Source organism: Eptatretus burgeri, chromosome 5 (assembly GCF_056783735.1).
Source record: "Eptatretus burgeri isolate ZD-2024b chromosome 5, Ebu_testis_v1, whole genome shotgun sequence".
NCBI classification, from domain to species: Eukaryota; Metazoa; Chordata; class Myxini; order Myxiniformes; family Myxinidae; genus Eptatretus; species Eptatretus burgeri.
The window spans coordinates 50981792-51000664 of NC_140965.1; the positions used below are offsets into that span (position 1 = coordinate 50981792).

Below are 18873 nucleotides of genomic sequence, written 5' to 3' on the forward strand. Positions count from 1 at the left end.
CACCAAGGGTTAGCCCACCCCCCTCTCCCAGCTTGGCCTTTGTTCCAATGATGGCATATTTTGCTCGGACCGCTACATGACCTTGACCTTCAACATTTAGGTATAGAATGTAAGTTAAGAAAATGCGTCACCATCTACAATCCACATTCTTCCATAAAACTCAACATCATGAAAATTGGAGGAAAATTATTCAAGTTATGATCAAAAATGTGTTTTGTTTATTAGGTCAAAATCCAAAACATGAACGGCACTCAAAGAGTGCATAGTCTCGCCTTGCGTGCTCATTCTGAATAAAAATACCATTGTTAACTGAACACGCTACTATTATGGCCCACATGTACTCTTGTCATCCATACACCCTAGTGTGTCAGATACATTGCCATTATCCGTAGCTTTATTGATTATTGATTCATTATTAGGATATTTAACCACCACTTTTGTGCACATTAAGGATAAATTGCTTCATTGAAGGTGAATATGAAAAAAAGATTGAAACTACATTCCCCATGGCTAGTCAATCATGTGTATGAAGTTTTGCATCAATTTGTTGAGCGGTTCTCGAGACTTTAATGTTTTTTTTTTTTACATTTTCATTTTCAATCCAATATGGCGACCAGACCACGTGACTGATGACGTCATCGGGCCGTATATCAGATATAAGAAGTTTCAGACTTTTCAGATAAGGATTTTGATGCAACAAATTATGGCTGGAATACCACTTCACCGATGACATCATTGTTATCACCCAATATACCCATGGAGGGTTGATGACATATGGCAAGTTTCAATTTTTTTTTTGTTGAGCAGTTTTGGAGAAAATGATGTCCAAATTTTTTACTTTAATCCAATATAGCTGCAGTACCGTGTGACCAATGATGTTAGACTTATCAGTAAAATATTCTCCATGGGGAGTCCTATGTTTAAAGTTTCGCATCGATCGGACAAGTGGTTGCAGATAAAAACATTTTAAAGTGAAAAGATGCAGATGCACACAGATATGGGTGTTGCAACGGGCTTGTATCTCCTTCGTGGCGAGACTATAAAGTAGGTCAAGAACACCAATCAAAAATCAGGTGCACAATTTCAATGCAAGAATGTCTTGGAAAGCCAAGTGGTCTTTGAGATTTCGCATTGGCAAAATTGAGCGACAACACGTTTTTTTTGTTTTTTTTTTCTTCAGACTACTGTTTGACCTTGACCTTGACCTTTAACTTGGAGAGTTACGATGTTAAGTATAAATGCACCTTGCTCTATGGCCGAGGTTATCTAGAGAGCGCAATTTCATTCCGATTGGACAAATCTGAGTCGAGTTATTGTGAAAAATGTTCGTCTGTAATTGGGCCGGGACCTTAAAAATTAGGGCAAGGTCAAAAATAGTCAACTCCGCATCCTTTTTATCCCATTATTGATGCAAAATTTAATTCCAAAAGTCCCAGCTGGATCCAAGATACAGCTGGATCCAAGATCTCAGCTCTGCCATTGGCAGAAAAATGGGAGAAAAACCTAAATAGTCGTTTTGTACTCCTAATAGGTCCAAGACCTTGATCTTTAACCCAGAGTGGTTTGATGTAAATTAAGTGGAAATGTACCTTGCTCTATCCTATCCGAAGAGGGCATTTTCGTTCTTATCGGAAAAATCTTTGTCAAGTTATAGTGAAAAATGTTAAAATGTCTTTAATTAAGTCATGACCTTAAAATGAGTTCAAGGTCATCTTGTGTCAATCCCGCATGCTTTCTATTCACATTATTGATTTAATTCCAAAAGTCCCAGCCGGTCCTGCACCTCGGAAATTGATACAAAGCTCAGAAATTGGGAGTGCAGAAATAATTTTTATTTTCTAAATTATGCTTTGGTACTCTGAGGGATCGAAGAAACTATGTAGTACCATTAAAAATTGGAGCACTAATTGTAGAAACAAACCCTACAACAGCACAAAGCCTTCTCTTCCCCTTTAGGGAATTGTGGGTGGGGGGAAGGGTTAATATATGTGCTTTAACAATTTAGTATTTGCAACACGAGGGGTAATATGTATATTTTGTGTTGTGACAAAACTTCTAAGCCTTTACTCTGTGTTATTTCCTTCTCAACAAATTGCTGACGCAGACTTTTTTTTTTGAACAATATTATCATGATCGTTAATGCAACATTATTCCCCCTTAGTTTATTCGAGCCCTTGCAAGTCGAAGGCCTCCATACTGTTGAGTCGTGTTTGACATACTTGCCACACTTGCCAAGTTTGGTTTGCTTTGAGTGTGCAGTCGTGGGATTCGAAATAGCCATTCTAATCAACAGGCAGCTCACACAATTACTTGCAATGTTTAAGACACGACTATTAACAATTTCATGCTATGCACAAGACAAGGATGTTTTAACATAAACGGAAATTGCATGCTTTGCTCTCCTCATCCTTGCCAATCATTTGCTGCTGTTAAATTATAGATGATTTTATTGCATCTGGAAGTAAACTGTTTGGTGTTTTGCAGTTCTCAGGTTATAATTTGATGATTCCTTCATCGTGGGTTGGAAGAGGGTTCAGTTGATGAGTGGGAACTCGTGCAGCAAGGATAGCCATGTTTTGTATGCTTACTTGACTTGGAAATGGGCTTAGAGCATTAGAAGTACAAACAAGAGTACCCTCCTTATGGGCGATCTTGTTCCAAGGATGCAACACGTTCTTCTGACACATCCCTTTATTTGAGCAGTGTATAGACAATAGACCATTGCCTCGATCTCTCTTGGAAATAAAAATAACCTGCTTTATGTACATGAAGCAAAAACATACATACTACTGCGCATATTTAATACATCGTGGTTTTATAGCTCAGATAATTCCAATTGCACTGGCCCATAAGCTGACACCAGAAGCTTGAAGCCAAAGGTCTGGAACCTATATGTACAAGTCCCATAACTCCTATCAGCTGCAACCGTTTGATGTTTAACCCTTTAAACAGTCACTTCGGGTTTTCTACACTAAATAGAAAACGTTTAGGGAGATTATAGCAATTGTGAATATGACACTTCCGATGATGTGTTAGGCTTACCAAAATGGCGGACGTATGATTTTTTTTTCAGGTTTCAATTGTTCGTGGCATCAGGCCAGCTGTCCAACAAATGGGTAAAGAGCAGACATACGTACAAACAAACACTTGCTCCTTTATACAGAGTGTTCCAAAAAGACCTGGACAACTTTGGTTGTTAAAATATTTAGAACCACAAATGATACAATGACACCTTTTGGTTTATATGATGCATAAGCTCATAAGGTTTTGTGCGTCAATACACTTCAATGTGAGCTCCATTTGTCGCATGCAGGACATCAAGGTGGTACACGAGTTCTTGCCATGTTCGGTTCATCATGTTTGCGTCTACCAGTGTGCACTCAGCTGTGATCCAAAAACGAAGATCCTGCAGGTTTGCCACCTTGGTGTTGAAGATAACATCTTTGACAAACCCCCACAGAAAATAATCAAGGGGAGTTATGTCTGGTGATCGTGGGGGCCAGGTGGTTGGTCGGTCTTGGCAAATCCAGTGACTTGGAAATTTTTCATTCACGACGGCTCGAATGACGAAGGCCCAATGAGGGGGAGCGCCGTCCTGTTGAAAAATGATATCGGGTTGCAAGTCTTCAATCTGTGGGAAGGCGAATCCTTACAACATATTCATGTAAATTGTTGAGGTCACTGTATCCTCCGCAAAGATAAACGGACCTACCAAGTCGTCATGTAGAAGGCCACACCACACATTGGCCTTTGGACTGTCACATGTGTTCAATGACCACATGGGGGTTTTCAGAGACCCAGATCCTCACATTGTGCCAGTTGACCTTCCCTGAGATGTGAAAGCAAGCTTCGTCTGTGAACATGACCTTTTTCAGGGAATCGTCATCATCCTCTATGTGACTGAGCATTTCCAAGGCAAAAGCCTTGTGTTTGGGTCTGTCACTTGGTTTGAGTTCCTACAAAATCTGCACCTTAATGACATAAAGCTTCAGTGTTTTATACAAAATCCTGTGTACAGTGGTGGTTGGTAGTCCCAGTTCTCTGGATGCACATCACATTGATTTTCTGGGACTTTGTTGAAACGATTCAGAAACTCGTTCAACATCTGCTGCACTTGTGCTTGGTTGACCAGTACTTTTCTATTTCTGACAACTTTCAGTCTCCTTAAATCTCTTGTACAACTCTCTGATACTAGTCTGCGATGGTGGATTCCTTCCATACCTTGTACGGAAATTATACTGAACTTGCATGTCTCAATGTCTCATCTCGTCTCAATGAACCATTTGACGCATTGAACTTTCTCCTGTGGAGCCATCATTTTCTTTTACATTAAACCACCAGACCTGAATGCAAAAAAATCTTCATGCGTTTCTGTATCATGTAAAATAAAGGGTATAGTTTTTAGCTCGCCTGTTCGAAGAACAGAGAGCTTGAGCGATACCCCTGGCGTGAGCGTAAGCGTGAAAATGTTAAAGTTTTTGGTGCAAGTTATTTTTTCCTTTCTAATGTTTTTATCTACCACACTATTTTTTATACGCCTGACATATACATATTAAAAAAAAAAAAAAAAAAAAAATATATATATATATATATATATATATATATATATATATATATATATATATATATATATATATATATATATATATATCGGGGCGTATTATGTGATACCGGTCGTCTGTCCGTCTGTCCGTCCATCCGTTCCTGTCCGCACTCGAACTCCCAAAGTTTTCAACTTTCACGTTTCATATCTGGTGCATAGGTACGGACTGTGGAGACGGTGTGTCGTGACATACGTTCATCTAAATTGGTTGCCATGGCAACCAGGATGCTGTTTTCCATCCGTTCCTGTCCGCACTCTAACTCCCAAAGTTTTCAACTTTCACGTTTCATATCTGGTACATAAGTACAGACTGGAGACGGTGTGTCGCGACATACCTTCGTCATCTAAAGTGGTTGCCATGGCAACCAGGATGCTGTTTTCCATGTCGTAGCACAATTCTGTATATACTTTCTTGTTCGAGCGTATATTGTGCTCACTTGCGCTCTTGTTACTGATTACAATATACAAATACATATATTGCTTTAAAATTATTTGGATCAGACTTCACTGCAATGCTTGATAAAAAATATTAATTATAAGATGAGTCTTTTAAAAACGATAAATGTATAAACAGGCGAGCATTGGGTGGCTTTGAAGCCAACTCTGGTATCCTTTGTGGTACTAAATATTATTGGCAACCTAAGTTTCCAAGTCTTTTTGGAACACCCTGTATATAGATCGAGTTTGAAGTTTTGTGAGTTTGAGGTGTGGAGACTGGGAGTGAACATAAGGAAACATTTGCAGTTGAAAATTGGAATGCTCATTGGGTGGTTTGGCATTTTAAAAACGCATCGAAATATTAAAGTAGCCAGATTCCTCCATCCATCCCTCTGTATGTGAGGCTCTTTTGGCTGGGATGTCGTTATGGCATTATGTCTATTGCTGGACTCGGTCTCTACTGACGTGCACATCACCCCAGCGTCCTGCACTCAACCCGTCCTGTCCCGTCACTTCACTGATGGCAATTGAACACCATAACCCATATATCTAACTCTGTCTGACTATCTGGCATCTGTCGGTGATTGGCTGAATGCCAGACGCTAAGTGTCAGGGTGACGAGTTTAGTAAGATCGCAGTGTAGTAAGATGGCATTTTAGCCTTGCATCTAGTGCGAGGCTCGGCCTTTATGACAGTGTATTTATGATTCATGACTCAATGAGAATTGCATTTTGCAACTTGAAAAAAACACGACATCGCATCTGATCCCTGGGAACAAAAAATGAATTCATAATGTTGTTTTTTGGTGAAGAATTGTCCGTATTACTAAAATAAATGCTGGGTTGTTAACAGTAAACAAAATGTTTCTGGAATTACAGTGGAAACCCTCATTTGGACCAAACCAAGGGACTTGGCCAAAAGTGGTCCGCTTAAGGGGTGGTCCCCTTAGCCGGTTTCACCATTTGGGTCGGTCTTCAGGTAAAGATTTACAACTTCCTTAATACATTTAATTCCTAAATTGAATAACTTAAGTGGAACAACTGTTTGTACAGGATTTCACATCATATTTCACATTTACGTACTGTACTTTATTCACAGAAACAGACAGACAGAAACAGTAATTTTGATTATTCATAGAAAGTCTTTTGGATTATTCACGGAAACAGTAATTTTGATGATTATTGTGCAACGTTGAAAAAAAAAAAAGAGTCCAGGGTGCGCTGCCTCATGAATGACTCTGCAGATTCAGCGATACCATTCTGTAGTTTGTCGACGGTGTCCAGTAAATGTCCGAGATTCTTGGACAGAAGACATTGCCTTGTTTTCGCCATACAATCCATTACTTCTCGCGTGCTAATCGTTGGCTCCTGCACGTCGTCGTCGTCAATGTCGTCGTTATCAGTGTCACCATTGTCAGTGATAAACTCCCTGACACGTCGTCATGGACTTTATTCATTTCATTGTTCTCGCATTTCGTGGGAACGTCTCCGTCGCAGTTAATGTAGTCATCAACCATGTCAGTCGTCAAACCGTAATTTTCTTGCATTCTTTTGAGTAGATCGGCGAGTGGGATATTGTCTTTGTCAGCGCCCTCAACCGCGTCGTCGCCGAAACCACACCGAACGAAACAAGACTTCACGGTGGATTCTCTGACTTGTGCTGTGGCCTGTGGATTTGAGAGCTCGAGGTCGGGGTGGCACGTTGCATTGTCCAGGAAGACGATGACATTTCTTTGCTGCCGTTGCATTTTCTCGTTCAACAGTTGCATCTACTCCTTGAAGAGACCTGACGTCATCCAGGCCTTCTTGTTCAATCTCCAGATGACCGGGAGACTATGCTTGTCTAGATTGCGGAAACACCGAGGCGTGGCAGATTTCCCGATGATAAGCGTTTTCTGGAATTCACCAACCATGTTGCCGAGGAAAGCAGCAGTCAAACGTTCCTTCGATTGCTTCCCGCCTTTACACTCCGTCCCTTTAACACGGAGCGTTCTGTCTGGCATCGCGCGGTAAAACATCCCACTCTCGTCGAGATTGAAGGTGTCTTTGGGGTCGTATCGTGCGATTATCGTCGGTACGCGCTTGGTCCAGTTGTCGAATGCTTCTTGAGGAACAGAGGCCGATTCCCCAGGAATTTTGGGAGAGTTAATGTTGTGGCACGCTTTGAATCTGGAAAGCCAACCGTTGGATGCCGTGAAATCTACCTCGGGAACTTCAAGCGACCAAGCGAACTCCATGGCGTGCTCTTTTATCATCGGACCGCTGACAGCACAATTCAATGTTCTAAGGCGACTGAACCACGACCACGTCATTTCGTCGATCTTCTGATTTTGTTGAACTCTGAAGCGTTTCTTTCTGATTGGAGCATTTTCTTCGTATGCTGTCATGATTTCGGCTTTTCTCTTCAAGATGCGCTGAACCTGTGACTTGCTGACACCGTACTCAACTGCGAGGTTACGCTGAGACTTGATTTTGTCACTCTGTATGATCTTGACATTCTCATTCAGCGTCAACTCTTTGTTGGGAATTTTTTGAGCCATGGCAGTCGTGGAAAGAAGCGAATGGAAATCTGTGACAATCTGAGGATGGAGCACGGAACTTAAGGAGCCGAGGCAGCAGAGGCGGGTTTCCTATTGGTGACTGAAATTCTGATCCAAAATCCCACGATTTCATTCGGTAAAGAGTAATTGTTTCCGATTTCATTTCACGATCTTGTGATCATCTGGAGAATGTCTTTTTGGAATGGTTTGTTTGCAATTAGTCGTGCTTGCCCAGCCAAAGAGCTTTGTATGTGCTCGGATTACTCAAGGGAACAATGTCCGCACCTAATTGACACTGGTCCGCTTGAGAGTTCAAATCTGCTTCAAGGGACTGGTAATATGGTGGTCCGTGGCCCGAACCAGGGATGGTCCCCTTAGCCGATCAGTCAATGTACTAAATAGATAGGAATTTCTGAAGGGACTGGAGAAAAAGTGGCCCGGATGAGAGGTGGTCCACCTCCCCGGTTGGTCCACATGAGGGTTTCCACTGTATTTTTAATTTTTTGCAAATATTGACTGTCGATAAACTGTATCACTGTATTGTAACATGTACTGTATGTTTTGTTCAACTCCCATCGGTGAAGCGACGGGTTATTTGCTGGTTACTAATTAAAACTAGAAGGGCACTCAGTCGAGCGCATACCTCGATGCCTGAGCCACAAAATCATCGGGCCTAATACATTTTTCAAATATCATGCTATATATGTATAGGTATGGGCTCTATCTCTTAATGGTGAAGAATTATTTTAAAAATCAAATAATCCTCGTATCCGGATTCGGATCTTCACCAAAATCGAATCGATTCCTCCTTTCCACACACCCAACCTGTCCACCAAGTGTGGTCCAAATCAGTCCACAACTTTTTGAGGTATCCTGTTATATATCAGTTTGGCCCAATTTCTCAATGGTGAAAAATCACTTTAAAACATTCCAGTAGCCAGATCCGGATGCTCACCAAAATCTAATCAATTCGTCCTTGTCACACACTCAACTTGACCACAAAATTTAATCCGAATCCGTCCATAACTTTTTTAGATATCCTGCACACAAATAAACAAACAAGCAGGCAGAAATAGGTGAAGCATAACCTCCTTCACCTTTGGTGGCAAAGGTAATAACAATATGAGATAGCACAGCATTAACATTGATCTAAGCTCAAAGAGCAGGGAAAATGTGCTTGGCTTATTGTGTTTCTGCAAACAAACGCCAATGTAACATCCTCCATTCTCCACTGGGTCTGGTTTTGTCTGTGTCAATTTGAAGGATAATCTGAGATTCAAATAGGCTGCAGTGAAAGCTTTATCCACCATCGATCATATGAGTCTCATTGATGATCCCATTGGATGATTTATCTGTATTTCCATGATGAGAAAGTGTGAAGAACCTGCGAGCATACAATTGGTGACAATTTCTTCTGTGCAGCTGAGGTTGCACAAAATTTGAACAAGGAAATGCTCTGGCACCATTTTGAATGTGTTTTATCACAATGTTAAAACAAGAAAAAAAGCAATCAGAGATTGCAGACCCTCATCAGGACTTGTTTTGTGTGGTTTTTGTGTGGTGTATTTTGCATGGCGTTTGTGTACCGGTGTGTTGCGTAATTAATGAGGCATAATTAAAACTGCCACTTTATAACTGCTGGCAGTGATGACCAGGTACCAAGACGTCCCGCTTTGATTTCCACCCCGCTTTGATCGGACTCCTAACCCTGACACATGACGTTTTTATTCTTATTTAATTTAACTCAGAATGTGATTAAAATAAATTCCATTAAAATCAAATGGAAGACCAAATAGGTACAGTCCTTCAATGGACGAATCAAAAGGAACCCAAACAAGGAAAAATCAAAGATGAAGTCATCAGAAGTAACCTAAATAGGATTCGCATTTCACCTGCTACTCCTCTACTCCTCTACCCTCAAACATATCCAGGCACAGCCAAGTGAGCCTTATTCAAAATAATCAAAAATAACCCAGATCAAAAAATTAAATATTTCTGGCTGCCAGACCATGTGTCCGATCAAGTTGAAATTTAAAACATTTATTCCCCGCCACTACTTGATCATAATTTTGAAGTTTCATGGCAATTGATAAAGCGGTTCCAGAGGAAACATTATTTAATATTTTCTTCAATCCAATACGGCTGCCAAACCATGTGACCTATCAATTATTACTTAAACTTGTACACCCATGGCTTGGGGAACATTTGTGTGAACTTTCTTCTTGATCTGTCCAGCCTTTTTGGAAAAGAAGAATTTCTATATATATATATATATATATATATATATAGGTTTTAGGGTCAATCCAATATGTCTGCTAAACCATATGACCTATGATGTCATATGTGTGAACCTTTTGTTTCTCATGGATTGATGGTTATACATGTAAAGTTTCGCCTCGATCTGTTCAGCCATTTCAGAGAAGATTTTTGAAGTTTTCTTTTTTTTTTTTAAAGACAATATGGTTGCCGAATCATGTGATCGATGACGTTATCAAATATTTTTTGTGGACAATTTTATCCCGAGATGACCGTCAAAAATTTTCATACTGATCGGATGTAGCATTCTGCATATGCGATTATGATGTCATAACAAAGGCACCGATGACGTCAAAAAATCCTACTCATTCCCCCATGAGTACTTGCCATGTGCCAAGTTTCAAATTTTTCCTTGTGTGGTTTCAGAGATACCGAGGTCCAAAGCTTTTCAGTTTTTCCAACATGGCTGCCACAACACGTGACCTATGACGTCATAATCATTAAAACATTCTCCATAAGTAGTCGCTCCTCTGGTGAAAATTTCGTCTCAATCTGACAAGCGGTTGCGGAGAAAAACACTTTGTGCGGTTCTGTACAGACGGACAAACAAACAAGCAAGCAGTCAGACAAACAAGCAAAGGTCCGAAATGCAATAATTGTACCAGAGCATGTTGAATGACTTGGCAGGGCACAAGGATGCAACAGCTCATTCCATTAATCAATCCCCAGCAGTATTCCTGGGTCGCATGGAAAAGCAATGTTTCACTGTGCGACCTATCAATGCTCTGTAGACTAAAACATTTTTGATGCTGAAGAAGGAAGCGACTCATGAAATGGTCATTCTGTCTGGCTTTGGAAGCACTTTGGAAATGTGTTGAGTCCATGGGAGGTCAACTCTTATGATGAGACTTGAACATAATAATTTAATGAAATTGAGAGGTTGGCTTTAGATGCTGTCAAAATGTGGTAAGCATCATATATTTGATATTTAAACGAGGAAAGTGTTCCGTACCTGCTGAATTTAAATATAATATTCCAGGTACTTTTGACCAGTTATTTTATATATTGTTTTTTTTTCCTTGCGATTTGATTTGAGGGGCACAGTTGTTGCTTGTTCCGTTGAGCAGAGGGTTCTATATGCTACAATTCGTATGCAAAATTATAAAAATGGTTTACTGCAGATTTTCTTTCTTTTTGTGTTATTTATCTTTATCTGCCTTGCATTTTGCAGGAAAGGTACCGAGGAAGATGTGGAGGTTTCTGTAGAAGATCTATGCACAACTTCCTTCTCTACCTCTCCTGCATCTCAGGTGAACATTGAGGGACAGCATTTTACATGTTTTCGTGGTTTTCTTTGGTTTCCATTAAAACATGTAATTCGTGGATTAATTGCAGAACATTTGATCCAAGTGGTTGTAAAGTCTCACGTCAGAGTACGATGGTGTCGTGAAGTTCACAATTGGCATTTGTAATGTACCATATTCTTGTTTCATGGCGAATGTGATATATTTGAGCACTGGCCACACACACTGACATCAGGACAAAATTTCCTCTCCAGGTACAGGTACCACCCTCACCTGAACATGGTACTAACACAAGAGGATGGGCCCTCTCCGACTTGGATGCTGAACAAACATCGATGGTTCTCACCAACACCTCGAGGTGAGGCCATGTGCAGTTTGTTTTAACTTGCTCTATCACTTAATGATCAAAAGATTACCTACTTTAGTACATCCTGTGTAACACCTAAATTGTGTAGTGTCAAAGGTTATTAATGATTTACGTCCCCCCCTCCCCACCCCCATCTTCCATCTCCATCCAGAGAAGACTCGCAGATAATTGGGATTGGTAATCCTAACTTACCGGAGGTCCTGGCAAATCGTAAATCTGGAGCCTTTGTCAGTCGACCCGGAACACAGGTGGGTTTTGATGAGTTGAGATGAACACGTGTAGCACCTTTATTAACTATTAAACCTGATTATCATGGTGAACATTTCCATATTCTTAAGCCAACCCCATTTGAGTTATCCTATTGACCAGAACTTGCCTACACTGTGCACTTTTGTTATTTTTTTTATTTTTTTTTAAATTTTTTGGTATCATCCTACTACAATAACTCTCACCAACAAAGTCCCTCTCACACACTAGAGTTCGTGCATTTTATTTTGATTGTGACACGAGATTACATTTTCAAGTATTACTAAACAAACATTTTCATTCAACAGGAATGATGGTTTATATCATATCATTATATCATATCACTGTCCCCTCGTCACCCTCCCCCGACGCTGTCCCCTCGTCACCCTCTACCGACGCTGTCCCCTCGTCCCCCTCTACCGACGCTGTCCCCTCAGCCTCTCTCCCGACGCTGTCCCCTCGCCCCCTCTCCCGACGCTGTCCCCTCGCCCCCCTCTCTCCGACGCTGTCCCCTCGCCCCCCTCTCCCGACGCTGTCCCCTCGCCCCCTCTCCCGACGCTGTCCCCTCGCCCCCTCTCCCGACGCTGTCCCCTCGCCCCCTCTCCCGACGCTGTCCCCTCGCCCCCCTCTCCCGACGCTGTCCCCTCGCCCCCCTCTCCCGACGCTGTCCCCTCGCCCCCTCTCCCGACGCTGTCCCCTCGCCCCCCTCTCCCGACGCTGTCCCCTCGCCCCCCTCTCCCGACGCTGTCCCCTCGCCCCCTCTCCCGACGCTGTCCCCTCGCCCCCCTCTCCCGACGCTGTCCCCTCGCCCCCCTCTCCCGACGCTGTCCCCTCGCCCCCTCTCCCGACGCTGTCCCTCGCCCCCCTCTCCCGACGCTGTCCCCTCGCCCCCCTCTCCCGACGCTGTCCCCTCGCCCCCCTCTCCCGACGCTGTCCCCTCGCCCCCCCTCTCCCGACGCTGTCCCCTCGCCCCCCTCTCCCGACGCTGTCCCCTCGCCCCCCTCTCCCGACGCTGTCCCCTCGCCCCCCTCTCCCGACGCTTTCCCCTCGCCCCCTCTCCCGACGCTGTCCCCTCGCCCCCCTCTCCCGACGCTGTCCCCTCGCCCCCCCTCCTCTCCCGACGCTGTCCCCCTCTCCCGACGCTGTCCCGTCGCCCCCTCTCCCGACGCTGTCCCCTCGCCCCCCTCTCCCGACGCTGTCCCCTCGCCCCCTCTCCCGACGCTGTCCCCTCGCCCCCTCTCCCGACGCTGTCCCCTCGCCCCCCTCTCCCGACGCTGTCCCCTCGCCCCCCTCTCCCGACGCTGTCCCCTCGCCCCCCTCTCCCGACGCTGTCCCCTCGCCCCCCTCTCCCGACGCTGTCCCCTCGCCCCCCTCTCCCGACGCTGTCCCCTCGCCCCCCTCTCCCGACGCTGTCCCCTCGCCCCCTCTCCCGACGCTGTCCCCTCGCCCCCTCTCCCGACGCTGTCCCCTCGCCCCCTCTCCCGACGCTGTCCCCTCGCCCCCCTCTCCCGACGCTGTCCCCTCGCCCCCCTCTCCCGACGCTGTCCCCTCGCCCCCTCTCCCGACGCTGTCCCCTCGCCCCCTCTCCCGACGCTGTCCCCTCGCCCCCTCTCCCGACGCTGTCCCCTCGCCCCCCTCTCCCGACGCTGTCCCCTCGCCCCCCTCTCCCGACGCTGTCCCCTCGCCCCCCTCTCCCGACGCTGTCCCCTCGCCCCCTCTCCCGACGCTGTCCCCTCGCCCCCCTCTCCCGACGCTGTCCCCTCGCCCCCCTCTCCCGACGCTGTCCCCTCGCCCCCTCTCCCGACGCTGTCCCCTCGCCCCCTCTCCCGACGCTGTCCCCTCGCCCCCCTCTCCCGACGCTGTCCCCTCGCCCCCCTCTCCCGACGCTGTCCCCTCGCCCCCCTCTCCCGACGCTGTCCCCTCGCCCCCCTCTCCCGACGCTGTCCCCTCGCCCCCCTCTCCCGACGCTGTCCCCTCGCCCCCCTCTCCCGACGCTGTCCCCTCGCCCCCTCTCCCGACGCTGTCCCCTCGCCCCCCTCTCCCGACGCTGTCCCTCGCCCCCTCTCCCGACGCTGTCCCCTCGCCCCCCTCTCCCGACGCTGTCCCCTCGCCCCCCTCTCCCGACGCTGTCCCCTCGCCCCCTCTCCCGACGCTGTCCCCTCGCCCCCTCTCCCGACGCTTGTCCCCTCGCCCCCCTCTCCCGACGCTTGTCCCCTCGCCCCCTCTCCCGACGCTGTCCCCTCGCCCCCCTCTCCCGACGCTGTCCCCTCGCCCCCCTCTCCCGACGCTGTCCCGTCGCCCCCCTCTCCCGACGCTGTCCCCTCGCCCCCCTCTCCCGACGCTGTCCCCTCGCCCCCCTCTCCCGACGCTGTCCCCTCGCCCCCCTCTCCCGACGCTGTCCCCTCGCCCCCCTCTCCCGACGCTGTCCCCTCGCCCCCCTCTCCCGACGCTGTCCCCTCGCCCCCCTCTCCCGACGCTGTCCCCTCGCCCCCTCTCCCGACGCTGTCCCCTCGCCCCCCTCTCCCGACGCTGTCCCCTCGCCCCCCTCTCCCGACGCTGTCCCCTCGCCCCCTCTCCCGACGCTGTCCCCTCGCCCCCCTCTCCCGACGCTGTCCCCTCGCCCCCCTCTCCCGACGCTGTCCCCTCGCCCCCTCTCCCGACGCTGTCCCTCGCCCCCTCTCCCGACGCTGTCCCCTCGCCCCCCTCTCCCGACGCTGTCCCCTCGCCCCCCTCTCCCGACGCTGTCCCCTCGCCCCCTCTCCCGACGCTGTCCCCTCGCCCCCCTCTCCCGACGCTGTCCCCTCGCCCCCCTCTCCCGACGCTGTCCCCTCGCCCCCCTCTCCCGACGCTGTCCCCTCGCCCCCCTCTCCCGACGCTGTCCCCTCGCCCCCCTCTCCCGACGCTTTCCCCTCGCCCCCCTCTCCCGACGCTGTCCCCTCGCCCCCTCTCCCGACGCTGTCCCCTCGCCCCCTCTCCCGACGCTGTCTCCTCGCCCCCTCTCCCGACGCTGTCCCCTCGCCCCCCTCTCCCGACGCTGTCCCCTCGCCCCCTCTCCCCCTCTCCCGACGCTGTCCCCTCGCCCCCCTCTCCCGACGCTGTCCCCTCGCCCCCCTCTCCCGACGCTGTCCCCTCGCCCCCTCTCCCGACGCTGTCCCCTCGCCCCCCTCTCCCGACGCTGTCCCCTCGCCCCCTCTCCCGACGCTGTCCCCTCGCCCCCTCTCTCCCGACGCTGTCCCCTCGCCCCCCTCTCCCGACGCTGTCCCCTCGCCCCCTCTCCCGACGCTGTCCCTCGCCCCCCTCTCCCGACGCTGTCCCCTCGCCCCCTCTCCCGACGCTGTCCCCTCGCCCCCCTCTCCCGACGCTGTCCCCTCGCCCCCCTCTCCCGACGCTGTCCCCTCGCCCCCCTCTCCCGACGCTGTCTCCTCCTCCTCCTCCCTCTCCCGACGCCATCTCCTCCTCCTCCTCCCTCTCCCGACACCGTATCCTCCTCCTCCCTCTCCTGACACCATCTCCTCCTCCTCCTCCTCCTCCTCCTCCTCCTCCTCCTCCTCCTCCCCTCCCTCTCCCGACAATGTCTCCTACTCTCCCGACACTCTCTCTTCCTCCTCCTCTCTCCTGATATTCTCCTCCTCTTCCTCCTTCCTTTCCCAACACTGTCTCCTCCTCCTCCTCCTCTCCTCCTCTCCCGACACTGTCTCCTCCTCCTCCCCTCCCTCTCCCGACAATGTCTCCGACTCCCCTCCTCTCCCAACACTCTCTTCCTCCTCCTCCTCTCTCTCCTGATAGTCTCCTCCTCCTCCTCCTTCCCCCTCTCCCGCACTGTCCCCTCACCCTCCCCGACACTGTCCACTCTCCCCCTCTCCTGACGCTGTCCCCCCTCTCCCGACGCTGTCCCCCCCCTCTCCCAACGCTGTCCCCCCCTCTCCTGACACTGTTCCCTCCTCCTCCCCCATCTCCCGACACAGTCTCCTCCTCCCCCTTTCCCGACACTGTCTCCTCCTCCCCCTTTCCCGACACTGTCTCCTCCTCCCCCTTTCCCGACACTGTCTCCTCCTCCCCCTTTCCCGACACTGTCTCCTCCTCCCCCCTCTCCCGACACTGTCTCCTCCTCCTCTACCCTCTCGCGACACTGTCTCCTCCTCCTCCCCCTCTCCCGACACTGTCTCCTCCTCCTCTACCCTCTCGTGACACTGTCTCCTCCTCCTCCGCCTCTCCCGACACTGTCTCCTCCTCCTCCCCCTCTCCCGACACTGTCTCCTCCTCCTCCCCCTCTCCCGACACTGTCTCCTCCTCCTCCCCCCTCTCCCGACACTGTCTCCTCCTCTCCCAACACTGTCTCCTCCTCTCCCAACACTGTCTCCTCCTCCTCCCCCCCCCCCTACACTGTCTTCTCCTCCACCCCCCTCCCTCTCTCTCTCCTGAAACTGTGTCCTTCTCCTCCCCTGACTCGTTCTGTGCTGTCCTTGAATGTTTTGCAGACTCTGCCCAGTTTGGACCCCCCCTTCTCATCCTTCCTGACAAATTTGCCAGAGCAAGATGATGGCGATAACATGGTAAAATGGCTGTTGGTTTATATTAAGTGTTATTGATCCTGGCATTCTTTCTGCATTGAACACCACTCAAACCTCACTTTGCGTCAATTAAATCATTGAAACCGAGTTTACATCATCACTCATGGTACTCGGTTGCTCTTTTTATCCAGCTGAACCCTCCAGACTCCCCTGATATGGAATCTGGTTCTCCAAGGACCCCAGAAGATCCTTATTCCACCACCTCTGATGACCTGCAGGATGATTTCATTATTGTGGACATGGTCAGTCTCAGCCATCACACTGTGTGAAAGTTTAATGGATGAATGAATGACGCAGGAATACTGTATTTGATGTGTGAGGTGATCATAAACATACTTCTCATTATTTTATTCCCCAACCTTTGTTTGGTTATCTATGTAAATTCTGCTCTGTGATTTGTGTAAAATAATGAAAAGCAAACATTTTGAAAGTAAAGGTAATGATGATGTTTCTTTTTCAATGGGTTGACGTTATTTTAAGGATCTATAGAAAGTGAAGCAGGAAAGCAAATTAAAATCACGTCATCTACGGTGTGACTACAGGTGTGTGCGTGTGTGTGTGTGTGTGCGCGTGTTTGTGTGTGTGTGCGTGTTTGTGTGTGTGTGTGCGCGTGTGTGTGTGTGTGTGTGTGTGTGTGTGTGTGTGTGTGTGTGTGTGTGTGTGTGTGTGTGTGTGTGTGTGTGTGTGTGTGTGTGTGTGTGTGTGTGTGTGTGTGTGTGTGTGTGTGTGTGTTCATAACTCCAAAACCATGATACCTCACAGCCTGAAACTACATGCATACTCTAGGAACTGACTCCAAGGGGGTACGTGAATGAAAACTTTGTATTTTGGTAAATTGAAACACCCCAATTGAATATAATTAACGGAGTGCTCATCAAAAAAAAATCCTTACTAAGATGGTGGCGTGCCACCTTGGTCAGCCTGCTGTCACCTTACAGTGGTCTTAAGCCACTATTTTGTATTAGCCTGCTCAACAGTGCCTTGATTTGGCCTCTCACGAACTAATTATATAATCGAAATCTGTCTTCGGATTTGAGGATTGTTGCTCATGGATTAATTCAGTGTTGAAATCTGGAGTAAAATCTGAAAATTAAGAAATTAGCAATTCTTATAACTAAAAGTATTTACTTCAAGCAAGGTTATGATTCCGCTTTCTCCATATTTTATGCCAGTTTTTGTTTTTGCATTTATGAAGGTGCTGGTGTGTGTCCCATTACCAATCAGCTTGTTATCGCTTGTGAAGCCAGCTGTTCCTTATCAACCGTTTCATTAGAGTGCTTGCTTGAGTGCTTAAGCCATTTGGCTTAAGTGCTCTCCAAGCTGCTTGGTAATGCAACACACTCCTGTTTCACCATTCTCTTACCTTTTCATTTGCTTTATTTGTCTTTCTGCTTAAATATTTGTAATGATTTTGTTGCTCACCTTTGAGCGGTATTATTTGATGTTTGTTCATTTGCAGGCCATGGCAATGCAGTCCCCAGCAGTGTAATTGATGATTTTTTTTAAAATATAAAATAAACTTACAAATTGACATTCAAGACAGTGTTGAGGTGATAAAGTAAATGAAGTATTCTCCATGTTTACTCAAGAAAAGAAAATATAAATGTGTGTACTGTTGGCTTAGTTAAATCTGACAAAAGTTTAAAATGTAAGATAAGAAAAGTAACCTTTAATAGTAAGAGTAATTACTGCCTCAGAGAGTTCCATTTCCATGATAGCAGGTACGGTACACAGGGTGCCAGCAGCAGTACGAGTCTCATCTCTTTAGGGAAGCACATATATGATAATTTATTTGAAAATGGTATGTGTTGTTTGAACCCTGGCTGTTTGGACCTGTTTGAACGTACCCATTTTATTCAATCTTGTACTAATGCCAGCAGACGGGACGTCCAGTTTTACATCCATCCGAAGGATAGCAAACACACTGCTGAATTGATGAATTGGCCTGCCTATGAAACTCAGAGTTAATCCCCCCCCCCCCCAAAGTCCTCTTCTCGCTTAAACCCACTTAGCCTCCATGACATATGAGGGGATAAACTAACCCCTCCCCCTCAATGCCCCCTCTCACTTATATACCTCAATGAGGTGTAAGGGGGTAAAGCGAGACTCCAGGTATATGTAAACCTACAGTCTAGGTAACCCCCCCCCCTTCCGCATGTCCCCTGACCAAATGCAAATTGAGAACCCCCTGCACCTAGGCTCCATCGGTATCAATTTTTTTTTCGATATCGATATACCTGTGTGGTCATACTGGTATAAACCGGTATATCGCTTTAAAAAGTTAATTAATTTTTTTTACGCAGGTTCCAAAAATACACAATGATCCAATGGTCTATTAGGTATTCATATATGACGTAGGCATTGACAGTAATTTTTCAAACTATTCCCACACGGGGCTTTCCCCCCTTTGATGAGAACAGTTATTTTACTTCCAACTTCAACTTGTATTAAAAATGATTTTGTTTTAAAGCGAGATCAGTATTTGTAATTGGCACAGGTCAGAATCGATCGCTCTCGCCATACCAGTATCGCTATCGTACTGGTATCGC

General features: G+C 47.5%; 1 protein-coding gene across 4 annotated transcripts in view; it reads left to right on the forward strand.

The window, feature by feature from the left end:
• The window catches only part of ATG13 (autophagy related 13), a 134499-nt gene that overhangs the window by 63255 nt on the left and 52371 nt on the right, over positions 1-18873 (forward strand). For all 4 annotated transcript variants that reach the window (XM_085881850.1, XM_085881851.1, XM_085881852.1 and 1 more), the window contains 5 exons: positions 11068-11146; positions 11395-11498; positions 11659-11755; positions 16232-16306; positions 16456-16566. In XM_085881850.1, the coding sequence (XP_085737976.1) occupies positions 11068-11146; positions 11395-11498; positions 11659-11755; positions 16232-16306; positions 16456-16566 (466 nt within the window). The remainder of the gene's footprint in view (positions 1-11067; positions 11147-11394; positions 11499-11658; positions 11756-16231; positions 16307-16455; positions 16567-18873) is intronic.